Source organism: Barbus barbus (assembly GCF_936440315.1).
Source record: "Barbus barbus genome assembly, chromosome: 22".
Lineage (NCBI taxonomy): Eukaryota > Metazoa > Chordata > Actinopteri > Cypriniformes > Cyprinidae > Barbus > Barbus barbus.
This window is the reverse complement of record NC_136750.1, coordinates 13228699-13252940: the sequence shown is the minus strand read 5'-3', so window position 1 is coordinate 13252940 and position 24242 is coordinate 13228699. Positions and strand designations below refer to the sequence as shown.

At 43.7% G+C, this 24242-nt stretch overlaps 1 protein-coding gene across 1 annotated transcript in view; it reads left to right on the top strand.

Moving 5' to 3' along the window:
* LOC306888516 (1-phosphatidylinositol 4,5-bisphosphate phosphodiesterase eta-1-like) overlaps positions 1 to 24242 on the top strand; it is a gene marked incomplete at both ends in the record, with an annotated part of 106637 nt that overhangs the window by 62511 nt on the left and 19884 nt on the right. The window contains one exon of the mRNA XM_079446871.1: positions 17885 to 18046. Coding sequence (XP_079302997.1) covers positions 17885 to 18046 — 162 coding nt within the window. The remainder of the gene's footprint in view (positions 1 to 17884; positions 18047 to 24242) is intronic.

Genomic DNA, 24242 nt, shown 5'->3' with positions numbered 1-24242 from the left:
GCGCCAGAGACTCCCCTGAAACTGCCGTAATTCAAAAGAAAATAAATGTCTGGAAGAAGACTTTTTACAAGTAACTCTGACAACGGACAAATTCCAGAGCTCCCCAAGAACTGACTTTATGACCCGGCTATCACGCACATTCCTGAAAACGCACCTTTTCTGTGCGTCTGTAGCTAACAAAGAGAAAGAGAGAGCCACACCTTTGAAATAGAAACGAATGTTTAAAAGGGGAACAAAAGTTATACTGGTTTCTGCTATTTGAAGCAAAATATACTCGAGAAAAGAAACACTATATACAATATATCTATACATGTATTAAGAAGTTTGCGTTTGTGACATTTATAAGCTGTTGCATTATTTTAAATCTATGGTAAATCTGTTTCCAGAATGTATAAGTTTACCTGATCACTAGATGTTCAGTTCACCTGCTATTTGTGTCGTTTAGAATTCGGGATGGTTTAATCAATGTATTTAACCCAGTAATATCCTCTGTGGTCACGTGTATTTTTGTGCATATCAAAATATAAGTGTTTGGTTTCTTTAGAAAGCTAACCTTATGAAGAATATTATGGTTGAATGAAAATGATCCGTTTTATCAACCCATGATTACAATAACAGATAGAAACTTGCTTGCAATAATTTGTTTCATGTGACGAATGACTGAACAAGATAATGTATGCAAAACACGCAACTGTGCAGGGCGGGGCTCCGCCCACAGAAACACTTGCGATTGGACCACGCACCCAAAGGCGGATCCCAAATCGGCCCGTTAAAACGGATGCACAACCATGAAAGTTTGGTTGGAGTTGAAAACTACAGGAGGCCACACACGCCTCGCGAGTCTCTCGTTCTGCTCACGCTGCAAAGCGCTTCTGGCCTCTAACATCACGGCGAAGGCATTGCACAGCGATCAAAGTTAAACTTCTAAGACCTGAATAGACTTCCTGAAAGCTTCATCACGTCAGAACGAGATCCTCCAATCACTGAAGAGTAACCGCGTCACACGACCTACCGAGCAGCCAATCCACACGCGGTCCATCTCGACCAAAGCAAAGGACGGAATTCACCTGAAGAAAAGACTCTTTGAACCGAAGAAAGCCTGAACTCTTTGAACCGAAAGCAAAAGACAAAGTAAGGCAAAATCTCTTTACTGACTGAAACCGGGATACCTCTCTGTTGTTGTTTAAATATAGAATAATTCTCTGTCTATGAGTTTCCTCAGGTTAAAACGAGCATTAAAAACCTAAGTCTCTCTCTTCAGATATAAAACAACTCGCTCCCATCTGTGTGTATGTTAAATTGTCTGTTTTATGTTGTCTAGTTAATGTTGTGTTAGAATAGTGAATAAAACTTTGACTTTATTAAGAAATCTCTTGTCTGTGCTATGGATTTTACATGTCGTAATTATTTGCCAAAAAGATCGCGTTTACCTACGCTCATGAGTCTGAGAACTAAGTTAACTATTTGGTTACTTTAATCGTTGGCCACGAATTAAATAAACAAAGTGTTAATAGATAACTTGCTGATATCAATGCTTGCTGGACAAGTCGTTCATAAGGTATAAGTTGGACATTCTGATTAATATCAATTAATCATATGAAGATCAACTCTTAAGAGTGATTCCCTAAAAGCTAAATAATAATAACAAATATATGTAGGATTATTAACAATGTCTTACATGTTTAATGGTGGAGATAGAAGCTGGCATTAGTTTGATTTGAAAATTCATAACATATTAATAATTTGTGTATTGTGCTATTTTTAACCGGAAAGAAATAGTTCATACACAGAGAGTCAAAGTTGGTTTCACTATTCTGTACTTACTTGTGGCAATGTGTTGGAATGAAAGTGCTTAAAATAGCTTAAAACTGCAGTAAAATTAAGAAGTGTCCGTGAGACATTGTACGAAGGAGAGAATAAAAGCGTGTCCCTTTAATTCTCCCTCATAAGGCCTTCATAGTGTTGTTATAGTAAAGTGTGTGTCCCACTTCCTATTCCACCTATGGTTAAAAATAAATCTCCCTGGCGAAAACATTAACTTAGCTACGTAATGCATTTTCTGCCATTTATAATTCACTAAAGAGTGAAATCAGCGTGCGGCGCTCAGAAGGAGTGGCCAGATCACGTCTGTGAGGGGGTATTTTATTGTATCTGATTTTTTAAGTGTGATAAAATAATCCACTGTGTTTTTTCTGTGAAGTCACGGGAAGTGACGCAGGAAATTGGCCCGCCGCGGCCAGGTTGTTAGATTGATAATTAATCTGTGGGTTAATTTGATTCGGTCTAAATAAATTGAGATTGTAGTGCTAGAAAGAAAAGAATCTCAAATAGCGCTTGTAAAGGCTGTTTTGGTTGAAACCTGAGATACCCTGAAACTAGGTGTGTCACCACGGCAACAGCCTGACCGGAGGTCATCAGAAGACTCTAGAAGTTCTAGTGCGCACGCGCAGCCGCGAGCGCCATTTTGAAGCTATTGTAAACAAATAGCATAGCATTTGAAGCTAGTGGGTAGCATTAAAGCTTAGCCGAGCTGGTAGCATTGAAGGCTAGCGGTTAGCATCCAGCATTTTCTAGCCGTGGGTTCAACGCAATGTGTGTGTGTGTGTGTGTGTTACAGTTAACCCTCTGTCTGCTGAACTCTAACTCACACTGAGTGTTCACGTCATTCCTCTCTCTCTTGTGCATTATTCATGCTATCTCTCCTCCCTTTTGAAAAGATTTTAACAAATACAGACGTCGATAAACTATTGTTAAGCAAGGCAGTTAATTTTATAGGAATAAAGGCATTTTATTCAGGAATGGTTTCCTCCCTTTGAAGTTAGACACAGTTAATATCAGACCTTAACTTCATTCACCTTGATAAAAGATAATTCATTCAATTATAAGTGCGCTCATGATTTTAGGATATCAGTGGGTGAATCGCTATGAAATATTTGAAACTGATAATTTAATTTCATCCCAGATTTGAAATTAAACTCATTTGAAAATAATTTCAGCTCCGGATTCCATATAGACTGATTGAGATAATTATGTGTGCTCTGATAATTTAACAATAACATTAAGATCGTAGTTATTAACTATCAATGTGTTTGATTTTCAGGCCCTGAAAATTTTTAATTTCCTTTTATAAATTGAGATGGTAAAGATTAATTTGTTCTGAAGGTTCTGATGACACAAGGAATTAGTAACCTGTCAAATTTAGGGATGTGGAAGTTGTAAATTAATTTCATAATTAATTACGAATTCGAAAATTCTAATTTAATTTAATAATTAATTACAGTTCCTGTTTCATATTGGTTTCAGTTGCAATTGTGCTTGTAATTTTAATGACAAACCTCATTAAGATCTTGATACTTAACGGCCAACTAGGAAGACCATTATAATATTAGAATATTATAATCAAATATATATCCCTATGAAAAGTTTAATCTGAATCGATCCTATCAATTTTAAAGATGACATCATGACAAATTTAATTAGGAATCTCTATGTATAATTTGAAATTCTAAATTCAAATTGCAATTAAGTTTGTTCTGTCTACCTTATTCTCAATCCTTTAGTTACTTAATTAACACGGGAGTTAATTTTAAATATACTTTTGCTTAGGTCTAATAATTAATAGGGCTCTCCCTAGTGCTTGGTTGGTGAAGTGACATTGTTCACAGTGCGGGTTACAGCAAGTGAAGCCATCTGTCCTGACGTAACCTGGTGCAGGCTGGGGGGGGAAACCGAATATCTCTGTCCTAGGGTTGCAAGTGCAAGTCCGCAGCAGGCCTAGCAATCGGGTGTCGGAGGAGGAGTCAACGGGTAACTGGGCGAAGGTGCGGATATACCACTTCGGCTGGCTATTGACTGAGGTACGTCGGACTTTGGGTCCGCGCTGACAGGATAGCTCCCGAGATTTAGCCCCGCACCTCTTCAGGCCAGCAGTCGATGACGTGCCTCACCCGTGTTCAGCCCGGTTGTGCCAAAAAGCCACAGCTGTTTGAGTGACTCACTGCGATTACGTGGGGACTGGGTGTTCGGTGGACCCTTTACAGGAGCTCACCTGGTGCGTTTGAGGCAGAGGGCCTTGCTGCTGTACTCCACTGGACCGATTTAATTTCCCATCTTGCCTAGGACATAAGAACTTCTAATTAGCCAAACTCCAAAGAAAATGAGGTTTTTCTCAATACTTAGACCAGTATATTTTATCCTACTGAAATTAGTAAGCCAAACCCTTAGGTGTATCGACTCAACAGCACCACCGTGCGGCCATACTTGTTATTAATCTTGATATTGGGAGTAAATCCTCAATCTTCCTTTTTCTCTTTTCTCCCTGCCACTATCTTCTGATTTGACTACTGCTACTGGTTGCTGGGATTTTGCCTGAGGGAAATCATAAGCAGAACTATAGCTATCAAACAGGTATTTGGAAACTTGAGAACGGCGTTTCAAAATTGTTTTCATTTTACCTTCCTCTTTGTGAAATCCTACCCCACTAGGTTGAAGCAGGTCAACGAAAAGGTAGGCGTCAGCGAGATTTCCAACACACACGAGGAACGCGCTAACAGGCGTTGCGGTGTCAATCTTGCCATTACGGGACCAGTGCTGTCATTGTTATTATTTTCCTTCACTCCGGAGAAAAATATTAGCAATCACAGACTTACAAAACATTTTTTTCCTTTCATAATCCTCTGACTAAGAAGCAACCTTCTGATATCAGATTTAACAAAAAAAAAAGGAAATCTAATATCAGAAAGATATATTTTGTTTGTGTCCCTCTCCCTCACTTTGGCTTAGCTTAACCTTTGCCCTTGAAAAAAAAAAAAAGAAGGGCTTTCACAAGAAAACGGTGAAGCACCCGATTATCACCTTGTTCCTCGCTCTGTTGGTGTTTTTCCTGTCTTTATCTGTTCTCTAGCTGTTCTATGTGTGTGTGTGTGTGTGTGTGTGTGTTCAATTTCTCCCACAGAGGCAACGAATTAGAAGCACACACCCCCCCAGAGGATCACAGTCACAGAGAACCACACTCACCTGTTCTAGTACACACTCAACAGTGCATATCTACATCCCTTTGTTTGTTGATTTGTTTTGTTTGGTTTCTCTTGTTTTGGTTTGTTTTGTTTTTCTCTTCAAGGTCTGTGTCAGTTGCGGTTGGAAAACTTCCCTCACCCGTCAGAACATGTCGGTCACTGGGAGGATCTGGAAACATGGCTAAGTGCTGCAACCGACAGCCTCCTGCCTAAAGCCGCTGAAGCACTGAAACACCAGACACAGGACCAGCTGGATGAAAACATCACAAGTCTCATGGCACAAGACCCAAATCAAAGCTACAGTCACAAATAATTAGCCAAGATTACCGGCTCCTTAAGCCACACACTCATCGCGACCCTCAAGTTGAGCGCCAAGAACGCTGCACAGCTCCAGCAGGAGTTGACACGCGCACAACGGCGCATCGAGCAGCTACAACTGGAAGCTCAGGAACGACGGGAAGAACCCGATGAGGTGAACCAAGGCGCTGAGGAGGAAATCAAAAGGCTAAAAGAAACCCTAGCAGCTACTAACAAAGAAATGCAACAAGTCAAGGCAGACTACGCTGATCGGTCCGAAAAGCTACAGTATGCGGAACAGCTGCTGGAGAAAGCAAAGGCCGACTTCAGGGACAAGAACGGCAGAATCAAAGCCCTTGAAGCTCACCTGGATGAGTCAAGAAACGAGGTTAGCCGTCTAACATATCAGCTAGACTATGTCAAAGAAGAAGCTGATAGTTTCCAAGAGGAACTCAAGCATGCTTATTAACTGCGCCGTGAGCCATCAAGGACACGAGACGCACCGACCTCACCCCTGCCAAGCGGGACTGGGTCACCTGTTCCTGGACTGACACGTGAGAAAAAGATGGAGGGCGTGGAATGGAAACCTTCACCACCTGCCTCTAGAGAACTTTACCTCACTCTACCTCAGCCAAAAGCATCTGCGGCAGCCAGTCACAGATCATCGCACGGCTTGGACCTAAAAGACCTCGACAAGCTCGCCAGGAACATTGGCACATTGGCAAATTCACTCCGAGTGTGCCAAATAGCCAAAATGTCCAAGCGTATCTCCAAGACATCGATTTCCATCTGGAAATGCGACCTAACGTCACGGACAAAGATAGACTCTATTTGCTCCGAACAACATCCAGTTCTGAAGTTCGCAGCTTCCTGGACAGGCAGCCTGCTTACACAAAGACTGATTACCAACTGCTCCGAGAAGCCCTCATTAAAGAGTTCTCCGACCCTGAGTCCGAACAAGGCCTAGTGGCTGCCCTGGAGACAAGACAAGGACGTCACGAACCTCCTCAAGCCTACTACAGCCGACTCAGACGAGCATACTTCGGAACTCGTAACGAACCTGACATGGAAGATGAACTAAACTTCAAAACTCTCTTCCTAAGGAACCTTCACCCCGGCGTAAGCCACCATCTTGGCGTTCTCGCATGTCCACGAACAATGACTGCTCAGCAGTTGCGAGATTTGGCGCAGAAAGCCTACGGCAAACAGAAGATGGCCTCGGAAAAGAGCGGCAAAAGCCCAGCAGTTCTTGACTTCAACACTAACAGTCAAGGCCTGGCTCTAGAGGGCGCCCAACGCCAAGACAGTGCCAAGCCGCCACCCAGAGAGTGGAATGCACCCTCGTCCAACAAAGAACGAGACTCCCACGCCGGTACCAGATCTAAACAGAGGTATGAACACTGGGATGGACCGCGTGGACGTCAACGCTCACCTGGACGGCATTGGGAAAAGACATGGGACCAGCCAAAGCCACCCTGGAGCGACTAGCCCAAGGAATCGACGAAAGAATTCACAACGATTCCAAGCTGACCGAGCTCAAACTGAATCCACGCAAGAACCAAAGTCACCACCGTGTTCCGACTCACAAAAACTGATGGAAATGATGATGAAAGAATTCTTCCAACGGAAAGAGGAAGATCGGAGATGGGAAAAGAAAGGGAAACCAGATTCTGCCTGACTAGCGGCCGGACGAGAAGGCAGCGACCAGCTGGCCCAACCAGCCATGGAGAACAGCACTCCTTCATCTCACTCTCAGAGAACCGCAGTCACAATAATCTCAGATGGACACGAAACCCCATCTGAAAACCCAGCAACAGAGTTAGACATTAACTCAACACTCAAACCTCTAGATCACAGCAGCGTCCAGCAAACACCTGCTGATGAAACCACTCAAGTTCCTGAAAGTGCTGTCTTGGTCGTCTGCCACTCCTCCGAAGAACACCACATCAGCCCTGATATCCTAACCGTTTCCTCCCAAAATCCAGTCCCTCAACTCCTAGGCGATCTCATTGAGAAAGGTATAGCGAAAAGGTTTTACCTCTCCATCATCATTGAACGACGCATCAGAGTCGAAGCCCTTCTTGACACGGGAGCGGACATCACCTTAATGTCCACCGAGCTCCTCAAAAAGGTCCAAGAAAGAACGAAAGGGACTAACAGAACTCTCAGACTCCAGAGATGTGAGCTGGACCTCCAAGCATATTCCCACACGGGCCTCCAACTGAAACATGTGGCCCCAATCCACCTAACGGTTGGATCAATGGATCTCGTCCATCCAGTATACGTCTCACCACTCAAGACGTATCCACTTCTCATTGGGAAAGATCTGCTTAATCGCTTCGAACCGCTGATAGACTTCAAGCACCTAAAGATGTGGACACAAGTCCGCGAGCCTCTGCCCTGCCAGTCATTAGACTCCAACGAGTCGCAGTGTCAAGTCACAGACACCACCCTCAATCCAGCGACTGATGATGCAGTAGCAAAGCCTGTACCTGGATCAAGCACAAGCAACAAAGACCAGGACCCTCTCCTATGCTCACTGCAGGAGCCTGAATCAAACACAGGCCCCCTTCGAGTCATGACTGCAATAGATGTTCAAGGCACATCAGTGTCCGACGCGGCACTAGCCCTGTGGGCAGAGAACTCAGCCATCAGCCTGAAGCTATTCAGCGCAGTGAAGCAAAGACATCAGAGCCTACCACATGTCGCTAAGCACAGCCACTTCCCTCTCAGTCCCTGGGTAACAACCATGGCCACCTCCAAGATCATCTGCGCTCTGGACATACGATGGAACAACAGATATCTGAGTCACTACTTCCTCGTCATTCCAGATCTACCGCATGACATCTATATTGGAGCGGATATCATGGTCCGGCTCAATGCTTACATTGACACTGTGAACGACATCATATGGGCTCCTCTGTCACACCAACTGACAACTGCAGTCAACCTCAAGAACCTCCAATCTGGTCAAACCATGCCCGATGCATGCGCTATGATCACGGAGCAAGAAGCCATAATACCTGCCTACAGCAAGAGTGTCAGCGTCCTCCTCAACATGCGACCTGGCCAAACTCTCAACAGTAAGCTAAGCTTCTTCCAACTTTCCAGGACCTGCCTGAAACTGGGACTGACCCTGGAAGCCACACCTCTCATCGAAGTGTCATCTCGTGCTGTGTATGTGTTATTCAACAACTGTACGGCCCAAGACATCCACGTTCCCAAAGCCAATCACCTGGGATGGCTCATCAGCCAGACATTCCATGACTTTGAACTGATGGTACCTGTCATAGGCCCTATACCAGCACATCTAATGCCAGACGAACACGAATACGACGACACCGTAATGTTCACAAAACCTCATGGAATCATTGCCATCACTTTCATTCTGCCGGTGTCCAGAGAAAGCGTCTGTCGATCAGAACTAACAGATGACACTCATCTCGCTGTCTATGCTGTCTCAACACAGCCTGCGACGGAATCACCTCCACAGGTGAACAAGACATCCACGTTCTGGATGATCCCTGTCCACCCCGAGGACCAACACAAGCTAGCATTCACCTTTGGCAATCGACAGTACACCTTCACACGGTGTCCCTTCGGCTATGCCAACTCACCAGCTGAATTCAACATCTTTCTAAACAAAGCATGCCCTGACGCCAGAGCTAGAGGCAACCTTGTTTATGTCGATGATATTTTGATGAAAAGTTCAAGTGTTCAAGATCACCTCAAGGAAATTGATCACGTCCTAAACCAGCTGACAACGGCAGGAGCCAAAATCGCTCTTCACAAAGGACAGTGGTGCAAAACCAAGGTGAACTATGTCGGACTGCTTGTTGGAAGAAACGGCATCGAGCCACAGTCTAACCGCACTCAAGCAATCCAAAGCATAAAAGCGCCGACTAACATCTCTGAACTGCGGAGCTTTCTGGGAGTGTGCAATTACTCGCGACAGTTCATCGAAGACTACGCTGACATTGCCTGACCACTAACCTCCCTCCTGAAAAAGGATGAAACCTTCGTCTGGACGGAAGCCCAGGACACCGCGATGAGCCGGCTCAAACAGCGCCTGTGCTCTGCCCCGTGTCTGGCTTACCCAGACCCCGGAAAAGAATTCTACTTGGATGCTGGATTCTCCAATCATTGCCTCAGCGCAGGCCTATACCAGCTCCATGACAAAGACAAGCGAGTGGTCGCTTATGCCAGCAAAACGCTGCTTTCCCCAGAATGCAAGTACTCAGACTGCGAAAAAGCTTTACTTTGCACTGTGTGGGCTATCCAGCGTTTCTCGAATTACATCGGTGCACAGAAAGTCATCATCGAGACTTGTCACCAACCTGTCACCTTCCTCAACAGTCAACGCATCAGAGATGGCATGGTGACCAACGCACGCATAGCTACCTGGCTAATGACACTCCAAGGACGGGACGTTGAGGCACGATACGCCCAAAACTACAAATCATCATTGGGCAACGGGCTAGCAGCCTGCCAAATCTGTTCAACGGACACGCTGCACACACCAGCGGAACCCAAAGAACCACCACAACCTCAAATGACAAATCACAGGTACTTCGAGGAGAATGTGTGTGAAGGAATGCCCACAGCATATGTTGATGGCTGCTCCTACAACCACAAGGGCAACTTACAAGCTGGAGCGGGAGTGGTCTGGCTCAACAACGACCCTTGACCACCGAAACAATTCAACTTAGGCCCTCGCTCATCACAATATGCTGAAATAGCAGCCATCCTCATTACACTGCAAATGGCCGCAGCCCACAACATCAAAGAACTCCTCATCTGTACCGATTCAAACTACGCCCGTCTCAGCTTCACCTGCCATTTAGCTGGATGGAAACAGAATGGATTCAAGACAGCTAACAACAAATCTGTCAAGCACCAGGAACTCTTCCAAGCAAGCGATGCCATTGTCACTGAACACGACATTATTGTTTATTGGAAAAAGGTTCGAGGTCATTCACGTCAACCAGGACAAGACAAAGACTTCAATGACCAAGCCGATGCCCTCGCCAAAGCAGGAGCATTACACGGAGAGTCCTGGACATTTCAATCCCTCCCACCCAACCCAACGGTGGCAGCCATAACCCGCCGCCAGCATGCCACTGGCGTTCATACCCCCACCCCCTCCCTCGTTACCCTATCACCTCAGTTCGCTGCTGACGATCTGCTCACCCTCCAAACAGCGGATCCCACTCTGCGAACTATTGCGGCTCACATAGCCGATCCATTATCTCATCCTATTTCCACTTCCGACCTAACTGCGTCCTCTGAGCTCCACACGCTCCACTCAATCAAGCACATGCTGCATCTGAGAGACGGTGTTCTCACATATGTCCCTGAGCCTCTCACTGCGCCAAAGCTCGTAGTGCCTCACGGCCAAAGGGGGATTTTGCTGACACACGCACACGATGCACCATGCGCTGGACACCACGGTGCCAAGGCCACATACGAAACACTCAAGCAAGTAGCATACTGGCCTGGCATGCAGCAGGACGTAGCGGAATACGTAAAAGGATGCCTGGTGTGTTGCCAGTTCCAACCGGCAAACCCAAACCACCGAGCCCCACTGCAAAGAAAGGGAATGACTTTCCCATGGTCGGACCTCCAAATAGACTGGGTAGGACCCCTGCCACAGTCAACACGGGGTAACAAATACTTCCTCACCGTGGTCTGCGAATTCACAAAGTGGATAGAATGTCTCCCAGCTCCCAACGATACAGCAGAAACAACAGCCTGCCTGTTAATGAACCACATCTTCTCAAGATTTGGACTGCCTTTAAGGGTCAACTCTGACCGTGGAACCCACTTCACCGCTGCAATCATGCAGGAAGTGTGGAAACTCCTGGGCATACAGGCCAAGCTCCATATAAGTTTCCAACCAATGTCCTCAGGTCAAGTGGAACGGGCCAATCGGACAGTGGTCAGCATGCTAAAGAAGTATGTGTCCGCTAATCAAAAGGATTGGGATATCAAACTTCCGCTAGTGTTGATGGCCGCTCGAGCCACCCCTCACCGGTCCACCGGAGTACCCCCGTTCACATTGATGACAGGGAGAAACATGACGCTACCGCTGCATCTGCTGTACCAACCCGGTGACCTGAACCTTGTCACCGCCTACACCACTCACCAGTACCTGGAAGAGTTGCATCAGCACCTGAGAGCGACTTTCGCCTTCGCGCAACAGCAACTGCAGCGAAGCGCAGAAGGTCGTAAAGCCTACTACGACCAATAGGCCTCTCACCATGAGCTCAGTGTCGAGACAAAGTGTGGTACTACCGCTTTGCCCAACCAAAGCAGAACACTTCCCATCGCCTGGCAAAAAAGTTCTTACCTCGCTGGACAGGACCCCATGAGATAGTAGACAAGCTCTCACCTGTCGCCTACCGAATCAAAATCAGCCAAGGGCGCAGCGAGCCAATACTTCGATGGGTCCATCGAAACCAGATAAAGAGGCACCAGAGCTCCAGCCGACTGGCGAAGGGGGAAGATCAAACCCACTGACACAGACCGACACCCATACGCTCTACACCATACTAACATAACTTCTGTTGTTTAGGAAACATATAGCGACCTCGCTTAAGCACAACACATACACTCTCTCCTCAGCTGCTCTACTAGGGCCAACCTCTAGTAGAGAGGAGTTACTCCACACACGTGACACTCGTTTGCGGCCTCACCTCATTCGGTGTCCTTGTGTCTCTTTGTGTATCTTTTTGTTTGTCGTGTCTCTTTTATGTTTTCCCGTTTTCCTTTTCTCAATCCAATTCCTCTTCTCCTCTAGTCCCCTCATCAGGAAACTCCCTTTACAAATTCCTTAAATCCAGGTCCCGAAATTGAGATTGACTCCCTTTAATAAGTCGTTGTTACTCGTTGTGAGAACCGTGGTCAACCGATCCAGGTGACCGGGCCATTCTCCTCAGTTTAACCATTATCGACGCTAATAACATTCACCGGCTCAAAGATGTGGTGAATGTGGGATTTTGGCAAGGGAACACCTATGTCAAAATCCACACTCCTGAAGTCGTTGCGTATCACGATAACAACGAACAGTTGTATCTGGCCCCAAACCTAAAGATGTGTACGCTCACGAAGGACATTCACTTCCTTTGCCCGAGTAAGCCTTTTATCCGCGATAATACTGAGGGCATCTGCGGCCTAGAATCCATAAGGCCCGACACTAGCTGCCCTGCCGAAGCGACACCACGTTCTCAAGTTGAGGTAACGCAAGCCGAAATTATCGGAAACCGATGGTTGGTCAACACCCCAGCGCGAACGGCTACCCTCACATCCGATCAACACGACACCGCCACACGCATTATCCTACCTAACCAAACTCTATGGATCACGGTCCCTAAGGGCTCGATCCTCCTTATTGACGATTTGGCGTTGTACCACCTTACCGACGACGAGTATCAGGCTGAAATCGAAATCTCACCTTTCTTCAAACAGCACTCCTTCACCCTTGATCCAGAATTGGAAGAAAGGATCAGGGAGGAAGGAACACAGCTGATTGATTTAACCCCGTTGATACAGCTTTAGAAGCTATCGCTCGCCTTCCGCCTGCTGGCGCGCCAATTATTCGGTCTTGGTCTGCCGCTGACACAGCGCTTTGCATCTCTACTATTGTAGGATATGTTGTGACTTTGACCCTGGCCTTCCTCCTACACAAACGAGTGAACGCCGTTCAAGAGTCTTGCAACAAATGCACGTCAGGCGTCCCGCGCATTTTCCGACGTGATAAAACTGACCAAGAACCCGAACCGTAGAACTCAACTAACCTGATTGAGATCACGCCTATACCGCCTCGTCGAACCCCGGACAACTAAACCAATCAAAAATAACCCCACTTCCAGTAACCCAGTTGTCTTCTCAAGTTTCTAACCTGTACATTCCAAAATTACCCTGCACCAGGATTCAGTCAGTGATGGAGATGTTGTTTGTGCCTTGTGTGTGCCTGCTCTCCCCGATTCTTGTTCCAGTGCCCGCCGACGTTCACAAACGGGAACCTCACCGAGCAAAGGGGGAATATGTAATGCCTGATCAGGATACCACACATCTAGTTTCAACACATTCCTGATGCAAGGATGGATCAAAGCTCGCATTCCAGCGGAACCCATCGCTCCGAACTCCCCTTTTCTTCCTGGGATCATAAAACCAGGATCCAGCTCAGGAAATTCACGTTTTGTCATTTTGATAGAAAACAGAACTCATATTCCCGGAGCCTAACTTTACTGGCGCCAGAGACTCCCCTGAAACTGTCGTAATTCAAAAGAAAATAAATGTCTGGAAGAAGACTTTTTACGAGTAACTCTGACAACGGACAAATTCCAGAGCTCCCCAAGAACTGACTTTATGACCCGGCTATCACGCACATTCCTGAAAACGCGCCTTTTCTGTGCGTCTGTAGCTAACAAAGAGAAAGAGAGAGCCACACCTTTGAAATAGAAACGAATGTTTAAAAGGGGAACAAAAGTTTTACTGGTTTCTGCTATTTGAAGCAAAATATACTCGAGAAAAGAAACACTATATACAATATATCTATACATGTATTAAGAAGTTTGCGTTTGTGACATTTATAAGCTGTTGCATTATTTTAAATCTATGGTAAATCTGTTTCCAGAATGTATAAGTTTACCTGATCACTAGATGTTCAGTTCACCTGCTATTTGTGTCGTTTAGAATTCGGGATGGTTTAATCAATGTATTTAACCCAGTAATATCCTCTGTGGTCACGTGTATTTTTGTGCATATCAAAATATAAGTGTTTGGTTTCTTTAGAAAGCTAACCTTATGAAGAATATAATGGTTGAATGAAAATGATCCGTTTTATCAACCCATGATTAAAATAACGGATAGAAACTTGCTTGCAATAATTTGTTTCATGTGACGAATGACTGAACAAGATAATGTATGCAAAACACGCAACTGTGCAGGGCGGGGCTCCGCCCACAGAAACACTTGCGATTGGATCAAACGCCCCACAGAAACACTTGCGATTGGACCACGCGCCCAAAGGCGGATCCCAAATCGGCCCGTTAAAACGGATGCACAACCATGAAAGTTCGGTTGGAGTTGAAAACTACAGGAGGCCACACACGCCTCGCGAGTCTCTCGTTCTGCTCACGCTGCAAAGCGCTTCTGGTCTCTAACATCACGGCGAAGGCATTGCACAGCGATCAAAGTTAAACTTCTAAGACCTGAATAGACTTCCTGAAAGCTTCATCACGTCAGAACGAGATCCTCCAATCACTGAAGAGTAACCGCGTCACACGACCTACCGAGCAGCCAATCCACACGCGGTCCGTCTCGACCAAAGCAAAGGACGGAATTCACCTGAAGAAAAGACTCTTTGAACCGAAGAAAGCCTGAACTCTTTGAACCGAAAGCAAAAGACAAAGTAAAGCAAAATCTCTTTACTGACTGAAACCGGGATACCTCTCTGTTGTTGTTTAAATATAGAATAATTCTCTGTCTATGAGTTTCCTCAGGTTAAAACGAGCATTAAAAACCTAAGTCTCTCTCTTCAGATATAAAACAACTCGCTCCCATCTGTGTGTATGTTAAATCGTCTGTTTTATGTTGTCTAGTTAATGTTGTGTTAGAATAGTGAATAAAACGTTATTAAGAAATCTCTTGTCTGTGCTATGGATTTTACATGTCGTAATTATTTGCCAAAAAGATCGCGTTTACCTACGCTCATGAGTCTGAGAACTAAGTTAACTATTTGGTTACTTTAATCGTTGGCCACGAATTAAATAAACAAAGTGTTAATAGATAACTAGCTGATATCAATGCTTGCTGGACAAGTCGTTGATAAGGTATAAGTTGGACATTATGATTAATATCAATTAATCATATGAAGATCAACTCTTAAGAGTGATTCCCTAAAAGCTAAATAATAATAATAAATATATGTAGGATTATTAACAATGTCTTACAGAGTTGTGCGCTTAGCTGAGCGCATCTCAGGGTCTGCTCTCCCCTCTCTGCAGGACATCTACCTCAAACGCTGAAAAAATAGAGCTGTTAAAATAATCAAGGACTCAAATCACCCTGGTAACCGTCTATTCACTTTGCTTCCATCTGGAAAGCGCTTCCGTAGCCTGATGGCAAAAACTGAGAGACTTAGGAGGAGCTTCTTCCCCCAGGCCATCAGGCTCCTAAACTCTAACTCTGTGTCATAACATCACATGACTCCATGTATATACCACTATATCAATAGCTATTCATAATTTTTCTCTACCTCATATTGCTGCTATTTAAATACCCTGGACAACTTTTTGCACATTATTTTTGCACATTCCTCTTATTACTATTTAAGTCAACCACATACTGACCTGTACTGACCTGCACATTTATATTTATATTTTTTTTATCTCTTATTTTATTTTATTCCTCTTATTTTTTCTACTTTTCTTTTTCTTAATATTTGTATTCTATATAATTGCACTGTCCTTGGAGCGGACCTGACCTACATTTCACTGCTGGTTATACCCTGTATAATTGTGTATGTGACAAATAAAAATCTTGAATCTTGAATCTTAATTAGGGAGTTTAGCGACTTAACATATAATAATAAAAAAATCCTCTTGTGTGGCTCTCTTCTATCATTTTGCATCCAGATAAGTACTAAACCCGTTGAATCTGTCTGCACATTGATATTGTATGTATCAGTGTCAATCCAAATGTACGAAATGCAACTATACAAATACCTTATTAGAATTACAAATCAGATCATGTTGCGCTTTTAAATTGAAATTTTTTTAACTTTTCCAGTACTCAAGCTGTTGTTTCACTTTCTCCATATGCTGCGACTTTATTTTCACATGTTATCACCTCCTCTTCATCTCTCTCTGCTTCTATGAAAATCTCTCAGTTTTGATGGAGCCAGTATTTTGTCTGGCTGCTTTCTCACACCATTCTGGCTCACAGTGAGCTGTTGGTGTCAGTCTCTAAAAGCTGATCAATCACAGTCCAAACTCCTGGTGAGCTTCTGTTTGCGTGGAAACACCTCTATATAGGCAGCGGAAAGTCTTTGTGTGACAACATGGCCATTTGCCAAAAGATCCATCCAGCAGCGCTGCCATTAACAGATACTCCTTTACAATCAGTCCGGCGACAATTTTGTTTGATGCTGGATATTTAACACATTCATTTATTTTCCCAGACTCATTTATTAACAACAAATTGTTTTCTATGTAACTATTCTTGTCTTCTTGAATGAATAATGCTTTAATAGCATTTTTATGTACCCTTGCAAAATATTCATGTTGCTTTGTTAGAAATAATTAATGTTTAATGATCCACTCAGACAAGTCATTGCTGGGAGCCAATTAAAAGCCAATTAAAAGTTTTTTATGCTTCATCTCATTACATGCCTACTTAAATGTGTCAGGAAATGCAAGAAACACGGTGCCCCTGCTGTATGTTTAGGGCCATTATGGCTGCTTTTTCTGAGGACAGATTTTTAAATCAATTTACCTGTTCAAACAAAAAAACTCTTTTTTTGGCATAATTGGCTTTTATAATACTTAGAACTCATCCTTTATTGTTCTCTCAGATCAGTATGTCAGGCTTTGATTTTTAATAAAATGAATAGCCATTAAAATTGAGAGAGAGAGAACACACATCGATTAGGCCTCTTTCACACCGTGCAAGCAGTGCATATTTATTTTGGTACTCATAATAAAAAGTTACAGAATTCATATTGCATGTGTACCCCTGTAAATAAATTGAGTGCTCTGACTAACATACTAAAGCATTGTAAAGTATTTGATTTCAGTTTCCCATAAATGCATTCTGCTGTTCACCTTAACCATATTACAAAGACAATACCTGTAATTATGAAATTGCATATAAAGATATACTTACAGTCCTTACATTTAATTTAATGGCAATTAAAATCCAACTGTCTGAAAACATTACATTCAGTTACATTTTTAAGTATATCATTTCCTTAAGTACTCTTAAGTGTACTCTATTTCTTAAGTGTACTTTACAGCACGACAAAAGATTATTACCGTAGATCATAATGCTTTAAATATCAGAAATTATAAAAAAAGTGCAGCTTTTTAAAAGTGTACTTAAGAGTGATTACTTTTGAGTACACTTAAGTGGTTTGCAGTACTTCGATGATTTAAAGTATGCTAAAAGTTCACATTCAATAAAAATACTTATTTTTCACAATTTTTCTGCATAGCAAATGTGCACATGGAAGAAAAGTTTCAGTGTTGAGCCTATTTTTGTCGTAGTCATTTGAAAACACATTGAAAATTATCTATAAACCTGATTATCAAGGCTTTTATGAAGCAACATAAAACCTAGAGCTATTCATCAATTCTTTTGAGGAAAAAAAGGAAAAAGAAAAGTTTGTATTAAGCTTGATGCTAGATAGAGTTTCTGTTATGTAAATATAATTTATTAAGGCAGTTAAGAAGTTTATATCTTAAGTTTGCTGTGTGGAAGTTCTTCCTAGAAATAATGGATGCCATTTTCTTTATTAATCTCTTAAAAAGATTACTGCAGATTTTGACACTATACTTACTGAATTTCAGTCCAATGGGTCCAATCAGCACCAGGTGGAGTCCCACATCAGGAAGAAACTAGACTCACTGATGAAAGAGTCTCAAATCGGGGATAAAGAGGACACGGACAGTTTCTCTATCCGAGCGCTGCTCCGTGCCACCCATGAGGGCATCCAAAGAAACCTGCGTAAGGTAAAGTAGCTCTAACTGTGATTCTACATTCTGATATCTGTGTGGTCTCCAAATCCTGTGTAAAGATATTGTTTTGAATAAGTGCAGCTTCATGCAACATTATAAGACACAAACCCATTTCAGCCCCTACTGAAATAGGCAGAAGTAAAGAACGAAAGAAAGAAAAAAAAGGAAGAATTAGAATACCTAATCAGTGCACACACATTAGTCTTGCAATCCAGAAAAAGACATGGAGCATCCCTTAATTAGCATTCGTTCTGCCTCTTTTCTTGCCCTATTATTAGACTTTGCACTCTCTAAACATTCATTTTGATGTGCCGTTTGTAATGCGCAAAGGGATTTTCTCTCCCCTCCAGTGTTCCTGCATAATATTTATGAAAAAAAAAAGAAAAGAGAACCGTTTGAGCAAGCGCTGAAATTAAGAGTCTGTCTGGAGACGATTTTAAGTCAATGTTGTATTAATTTTATGCATCACTGAATGTAAAAATGTCTCTCTGACCACGTGTGTCCACAAATACTTATTTGAACAGATTTTGACACTCAGGTCTTTGAGTTAGAATTAGATACCTTTTAAAGAAACAGTTCAATCATAAGTGGGAATGAAGACATCATTTACAAACCCTTATGTCATCACAAACCCATCATTATCTTTTTACAGTGGAACACAAATATTTTGTACAATGAACAAGCTGCTCTTTTGCATGCAGTGAAAATAGACAGTGACCACTGGATATTATCCTATTCCTTACATAAGGATATTGTTTTTTTTTTAAGGACTTGGAAAATAGTCAATGGCAAGGGCGTTTCTACACTGTAAAAAAAAAAAGTTGAGCCAACTTAAAATTTTAAGGCAACCAGTTTCAGTAGATTTTTGAGTTTTCTCAACTTGTTGTTTTAAGTTTATACAACAAAAAGTTGAGAATCTCCTACAAAAATAAGTTGGGAGAACTCAAAAATCTGCTGAAGCTGGTTGCCTTAATTTTAAGTTTAAATTGGCTCAACTTTTTTTTTTTTTTTTTTTTCTTTTTACAGTTTAGGCATAAGCCAGGGGTCTTCAACTCTGGCCCTCGAGGTCCAATTTACTGCATACTTTCGTTCTAACTCTAATCAAACACACCTGAACAAGCTAATCAAGGTCTCCAGGATTGCTAGTAGGGATGCACCGATACTGGTATCGGTATCGGGCCCGATAATGGGCTCCTGTACTCTTACTCGTACTCGTTAAAATGCCCCGATACCAAACGCTGATACCACACAGCATGTGATAAGTGCCATATTTAGACAAAGAAATACAGACAACAGAACAACAGACAGCAGAATGGAGTTATTAGAGATTAAGGATGTCTACAAAGTATATGCATGCAATGAAATTAATGTTAAACATTCAGTATTGACGCCTGTATAGCTGATGTGCGCGAGCTGATGGGCTAAGCAAAGCACGCTGAGTGGTTTGACTGTATTTATTTGATAAATGAAGTTAACCAATTAACATTATACATATTCTTTTGGTTTCTGTACCCAATATTTTAAAAATGTACAAATGCAATGAAAATATCAGTATCGGTACTCGGTATCGGCAAGTACCAAAAATAAAAGTATCGGTATCGGGCGAGTACTGGAAAAAGTGGTATCGGTGCATCCCTAATTGCTAGAAAGGTACAGGCAGTTGAGTTTGATGAAGGTTGAAACTAAACTCTGCAGGAAAGTGAATCTTGTGGGCCAGAGTTGAGAACCTCTGGCATAGGCAGACTTGATGGTTGACTGGGGTGCCAATGCTTGCACCCCTGCATTTTAGCAAATTATTTGTGACCTGTTCTGGCAAAATGAGTCGGAATGTGCACGGTCTAATTTTGAGCTATACAGAAAAAAAAAAAAAAAAAGATTTTTTTTTTCAATGTTTTCAATTTTGGTCGAATATCAGGTTTTCACAATAATTAGTTAATTAAGCCATCGTCTAGCGATTCTGAGAACTGACTTTGAGCTACACCTGTTTGAAATCAACAAAGTCAGCAGTCATTTTTCATCCAATTCCAAAAAATCATATATCATTTTGAAAGTATTTTATTGTACTTCATATATCTTTATATTGTGGCGGGAGGAGCAAACGACAGACACAGTGGGTGTGGCGTCAAGCCTCGGAGAGGTTTTTATTAAACAATAAAAATGTACAAAAGTGTCCAAAGGGGGAAAAGTGTCCAAATAAACGGGGAATCTGGTGTCCTCGTTGTGCCGCGGGGCTAGTGAAGGAGGGTAGTGTTTGTCAGGGAAGGGTCCAGGGAAGGGGCGGAGTCCGGTGGCCGCACGCGCTCCCCTCTCGGGGCCGGGAGCGAGTGGCGGCGGTGTCTCTTGCGCTGCTTCGTCCATCTCCTGGGTTCCCGGCGCTTCTGGGGGATTCGGCGGCCCGGCATCCTGGCCCGTCAGCCGCCTAACGGGTGCGGCAGTCCTCCTCGACGCTCCCTTCCTGGACCCACGAGGACACCAGCGTGCATGCACGGGGAAGAGACCGGTCTCTCGAGGAGAGGCGCGCTCGGCGTTTAAACGGCGGCGGTGATGAGGCTCTATTCACATCAGGTGCGCCTCATCACACGCCGCCAGCCCTAGGTGTTCAGCGGCCCTCCTCTCTCACACACCCACTCCCGTCGGGAGCCTGGTGAAGGGCGGCGAATACGGGACGGGGTGGTGATGATGGACAGGGGGGAGGCAGCCGACTCGTCGCAATATACAAATTTTTATATACTAATTATAATGTATAAGAAAGAATATATATATATATATATATATAGGGAAAGGGAAGTGGTGTGTGGCCAAGTATGGTGACCCATACTCAGAATTTGTGCTCTACATTTAACCCAACCAAGTGTACACACAGTAGTGAACATACACCCGGAGCAGTGGGCAGAGGTTGGGGGTTCGGTGCCTTGCTCAACGGTCTCACCTCAGTCGTGGTATTGAGGGTGGAGAGAGTGTTGATTATTCATCCCTCCCACCTACAATCCCTGCCGGACCTGAGACTCGAACCCTCTCTATCCATTAGGTCACGACTGCCCCCATATATATATATATATAGTATCTCACAGAAGTGAGTACACCCCTCACATTTTTGTAAATATTTTATTATATCTTTTCATGTGATAGCACTGAAGAGTGTACAGCTTGTATAACAGTGTAAATTTGCTGTCCCCTCAAAATAAGTCAACACACAGCCATTAATGTCTAAACCGCTGGCCACAAAAGTGAGTACACCCCTAAGTGAAAATGTACAAATTGGGCCCAAAGTGCCAATATTTTGTGTGGCCACCATTATTTTCCAGCACTGCCTTAACCCTCTTGGGCATGGAGTTCACGAGAGCTTCACAGGTTGCCACTGGAGTCGTCTTCCACTCTTCCATGACGACATCACGGAGCTGGTGGATGTTAGAATCAGAATCAGAATGAGCTTTATTGGCCAGGTATGTTTACACATACAAGGAATTTTTTATAGTGACAGAAGCTCTACAGTGCAACAGAAAGACAGCAACAGGACAGGACACAGATAATAAAATAATATTATACAAATTTACAAATATGCAATGTACAAAATAGCAAAAGCAATATATAATATAGATGATTATGTGTGTACACGTCTGATATGTACAAATTTGAAATGAAAAAAAAAAAGTATGTGTGGTGAATATAATATAATTATATATATGTAATATAATGTATAATAGTGTTGTGTTTTCCACGTTTAATGTCAAGTGTTCATGACATGGATTGCTTGAGGGAAGAAACTGTTTCTGTGTCTGGTCGTTCTGGTGCTCAGAGCTCTGTAACATCAACCAGACGGCAACAGTTCAAAGAGGGAGTGTGCTGGATGTGAGGGATCCAGAGTGATTTTCTTTGCCCTTTTGCACATTCTGGATAAGTACAGTTCTTGGAGAATGGGGAGGGTTGTACCAATAATTCGCTCAGCAGTCCGGACTACCCTCCGTAGTCTTCTGAGGTCAGATTTGGTATTTTGAGGTCAGAGTAGAACTGTTTCAGCAGCTGCTGTGGCAGGTTGAACTTCCTCAGATGGCGAAGGAAGTACAACCTCTGCTGGGATCAATATGATTGTCCCACTTCTGGTCCTGAGAAATTGTGGTGCTCAGGAATCTGAATGACTCCACTGCAGTCACAGTGCTGTTCATGATGGTGAGTGGGGGGAGAGCAGGGGGGTTTCTCCTGAAGTCCACGATCATCTCCACTCTTTTGAGCATGTTGAGCTCCAGGTTGTGAAGACTGCACCAGATCAGTGTGGTGTCGTCTGCAAACTTCAGGAGCTTGACAGAGAGGTCTTCAGATGTGCAGTCGTTGGTGTAGAGGGAGAATAGCAGTGGGGAGAGAACACAGTCCTGAGGAGCTCCAGTGCTGATCGTATGGGTGCTGGATGTGTATTTTCCCAGCCTCACTAGCTGCTGCCTGTCTGTCCATTGACAGACGGAGGTGGGGATGGAGAGCTGTGTCAGTTTATTCTGAAGGGTGTCTGGGATGATGGTGTTAAAAGCGGAGCTGAAGTCTACAAACATGATCCTCACATAAGTCCCTGATATGTCCAGATGCTGCAGGATGAAGTGCAGTCCCATGTTGACTGCATCATCCACAGACCTGTTTGCCCTGTAGGCAAACTGCAGGGGGTCTAGTGGAGGCCTTCAGAAAAGCCAAAACCAGTCTTTCAAATGATTTTATGGCCACAGACGTTAGAGCCACAGGTCTGTAGTCATTAAGTCCAGTAATTTTGGGTTTCTTTGGGACGGGGATGATGGTGGAGCATTTGAAGCATGAGGGGACTTCACACAGCTCCAGTGATCTGTTGAAGATCTGTGTGAAGATGGGGACCAGCTGGTCAGCACAGGTTTTTAGGCAGGCTGGTGACACACCGTCTGGGCCTGGTGCTTTCCGTCCTTTGTTCTCTCTGAAGACCTGGCACACGTCATCTTCACTGATCTGAATTGCATGTATGGGGGAGAGGGGGGTTGCTGGGGGTGCTAATGGTTGTGTGGAGAGGTGTTCAGGGCGGGTGTGTGGTGTTTTTTCAAACCTGCAGTAGAACTCATTCAGGTTGTCTGCAAGTTGATGATTCTCCACAGTGCTGGGGGATGGTGTCTTTTAACTGGTGATATCTTTCATACCTTTCCACACTGAAGCAGAATCACTGGAAGATAATTTGTTCCTTAGCTTGCCAGAATAATTCCTCTTTGCCACTCTGATCTCCTTTTCCAGTGTGTATTTGGCCTGCTTATACAAGAATTTATCTCCCTTTCTGTAAGCATCTTCTTTGGCCTGACGGAGCTGTCTGAGTTTTGCTGCTAACCATGATTTGTTGTTGTTGTAATTTAAATGAGTCTTGGTAGGAATGCACATATCCTCACAGAAACTGATATAAGATGTTACAGTCTCTGTTAGCTCGTCCAGATCGTTTGCGGCAACTTTGAAAACAGTCCAATCAGTAAGGTCGAAACAGCCTTGTAAAACCCACTCTGTTTCATTAGTCCATCTTTTAACAGTTCTTAATACAGGTTTAGCAGATTTAAGTTTATGCCTGTAGGTCGATATGAGATGAATCAAACAGTGATCAGAGAGTCCTAAAGCTGCTCGTGGGACAGAGTGATATGCGTCCTTTATCGCTGTGTAACAGTGATCCAATATATTACTTGTGGGACATGTGATGTACTGTCTATATTTTGGCAGTTCGCGGGAGAGATTTGCTTTATTAAAGTCGCCGAGAATGATTAAAACAGAGTCCGGGTGTTTTTGTTCTGTATCTGTGATCTGATCAGCGAGTTTCTGTAAAGCTGATCTCGCGTTCGCTTGCGGTGGAATTTAGACACTAGCGAGAATGAACGAACAAATCTCCCACGACTAATAGAACGGATTGCAGTTAATGAAGAGCATTTCAAGATCTGAGCAGAACACCTTCTTTAACACTGTTACATCTGTACACCACCTCTCATTGATGTAATAGCACGTGCCGCTGCCGTGCGATTTCCCCGTTGATTCTGCGTCGCGATCTGCTCTGATCACCTGGACGTTAGGCAGATGTAACACGCTGGCCTGTATGGCATCGTTCAGCCAGGTTTCCGTGAAACACAGAGCAGCAGAGTTTGAAAAATCCTTGTTTGTCCGGAAGAGCAGAAGGAGTTCATCCGTTTTGTTAGGTAGAGAGCGGAGATTCGCT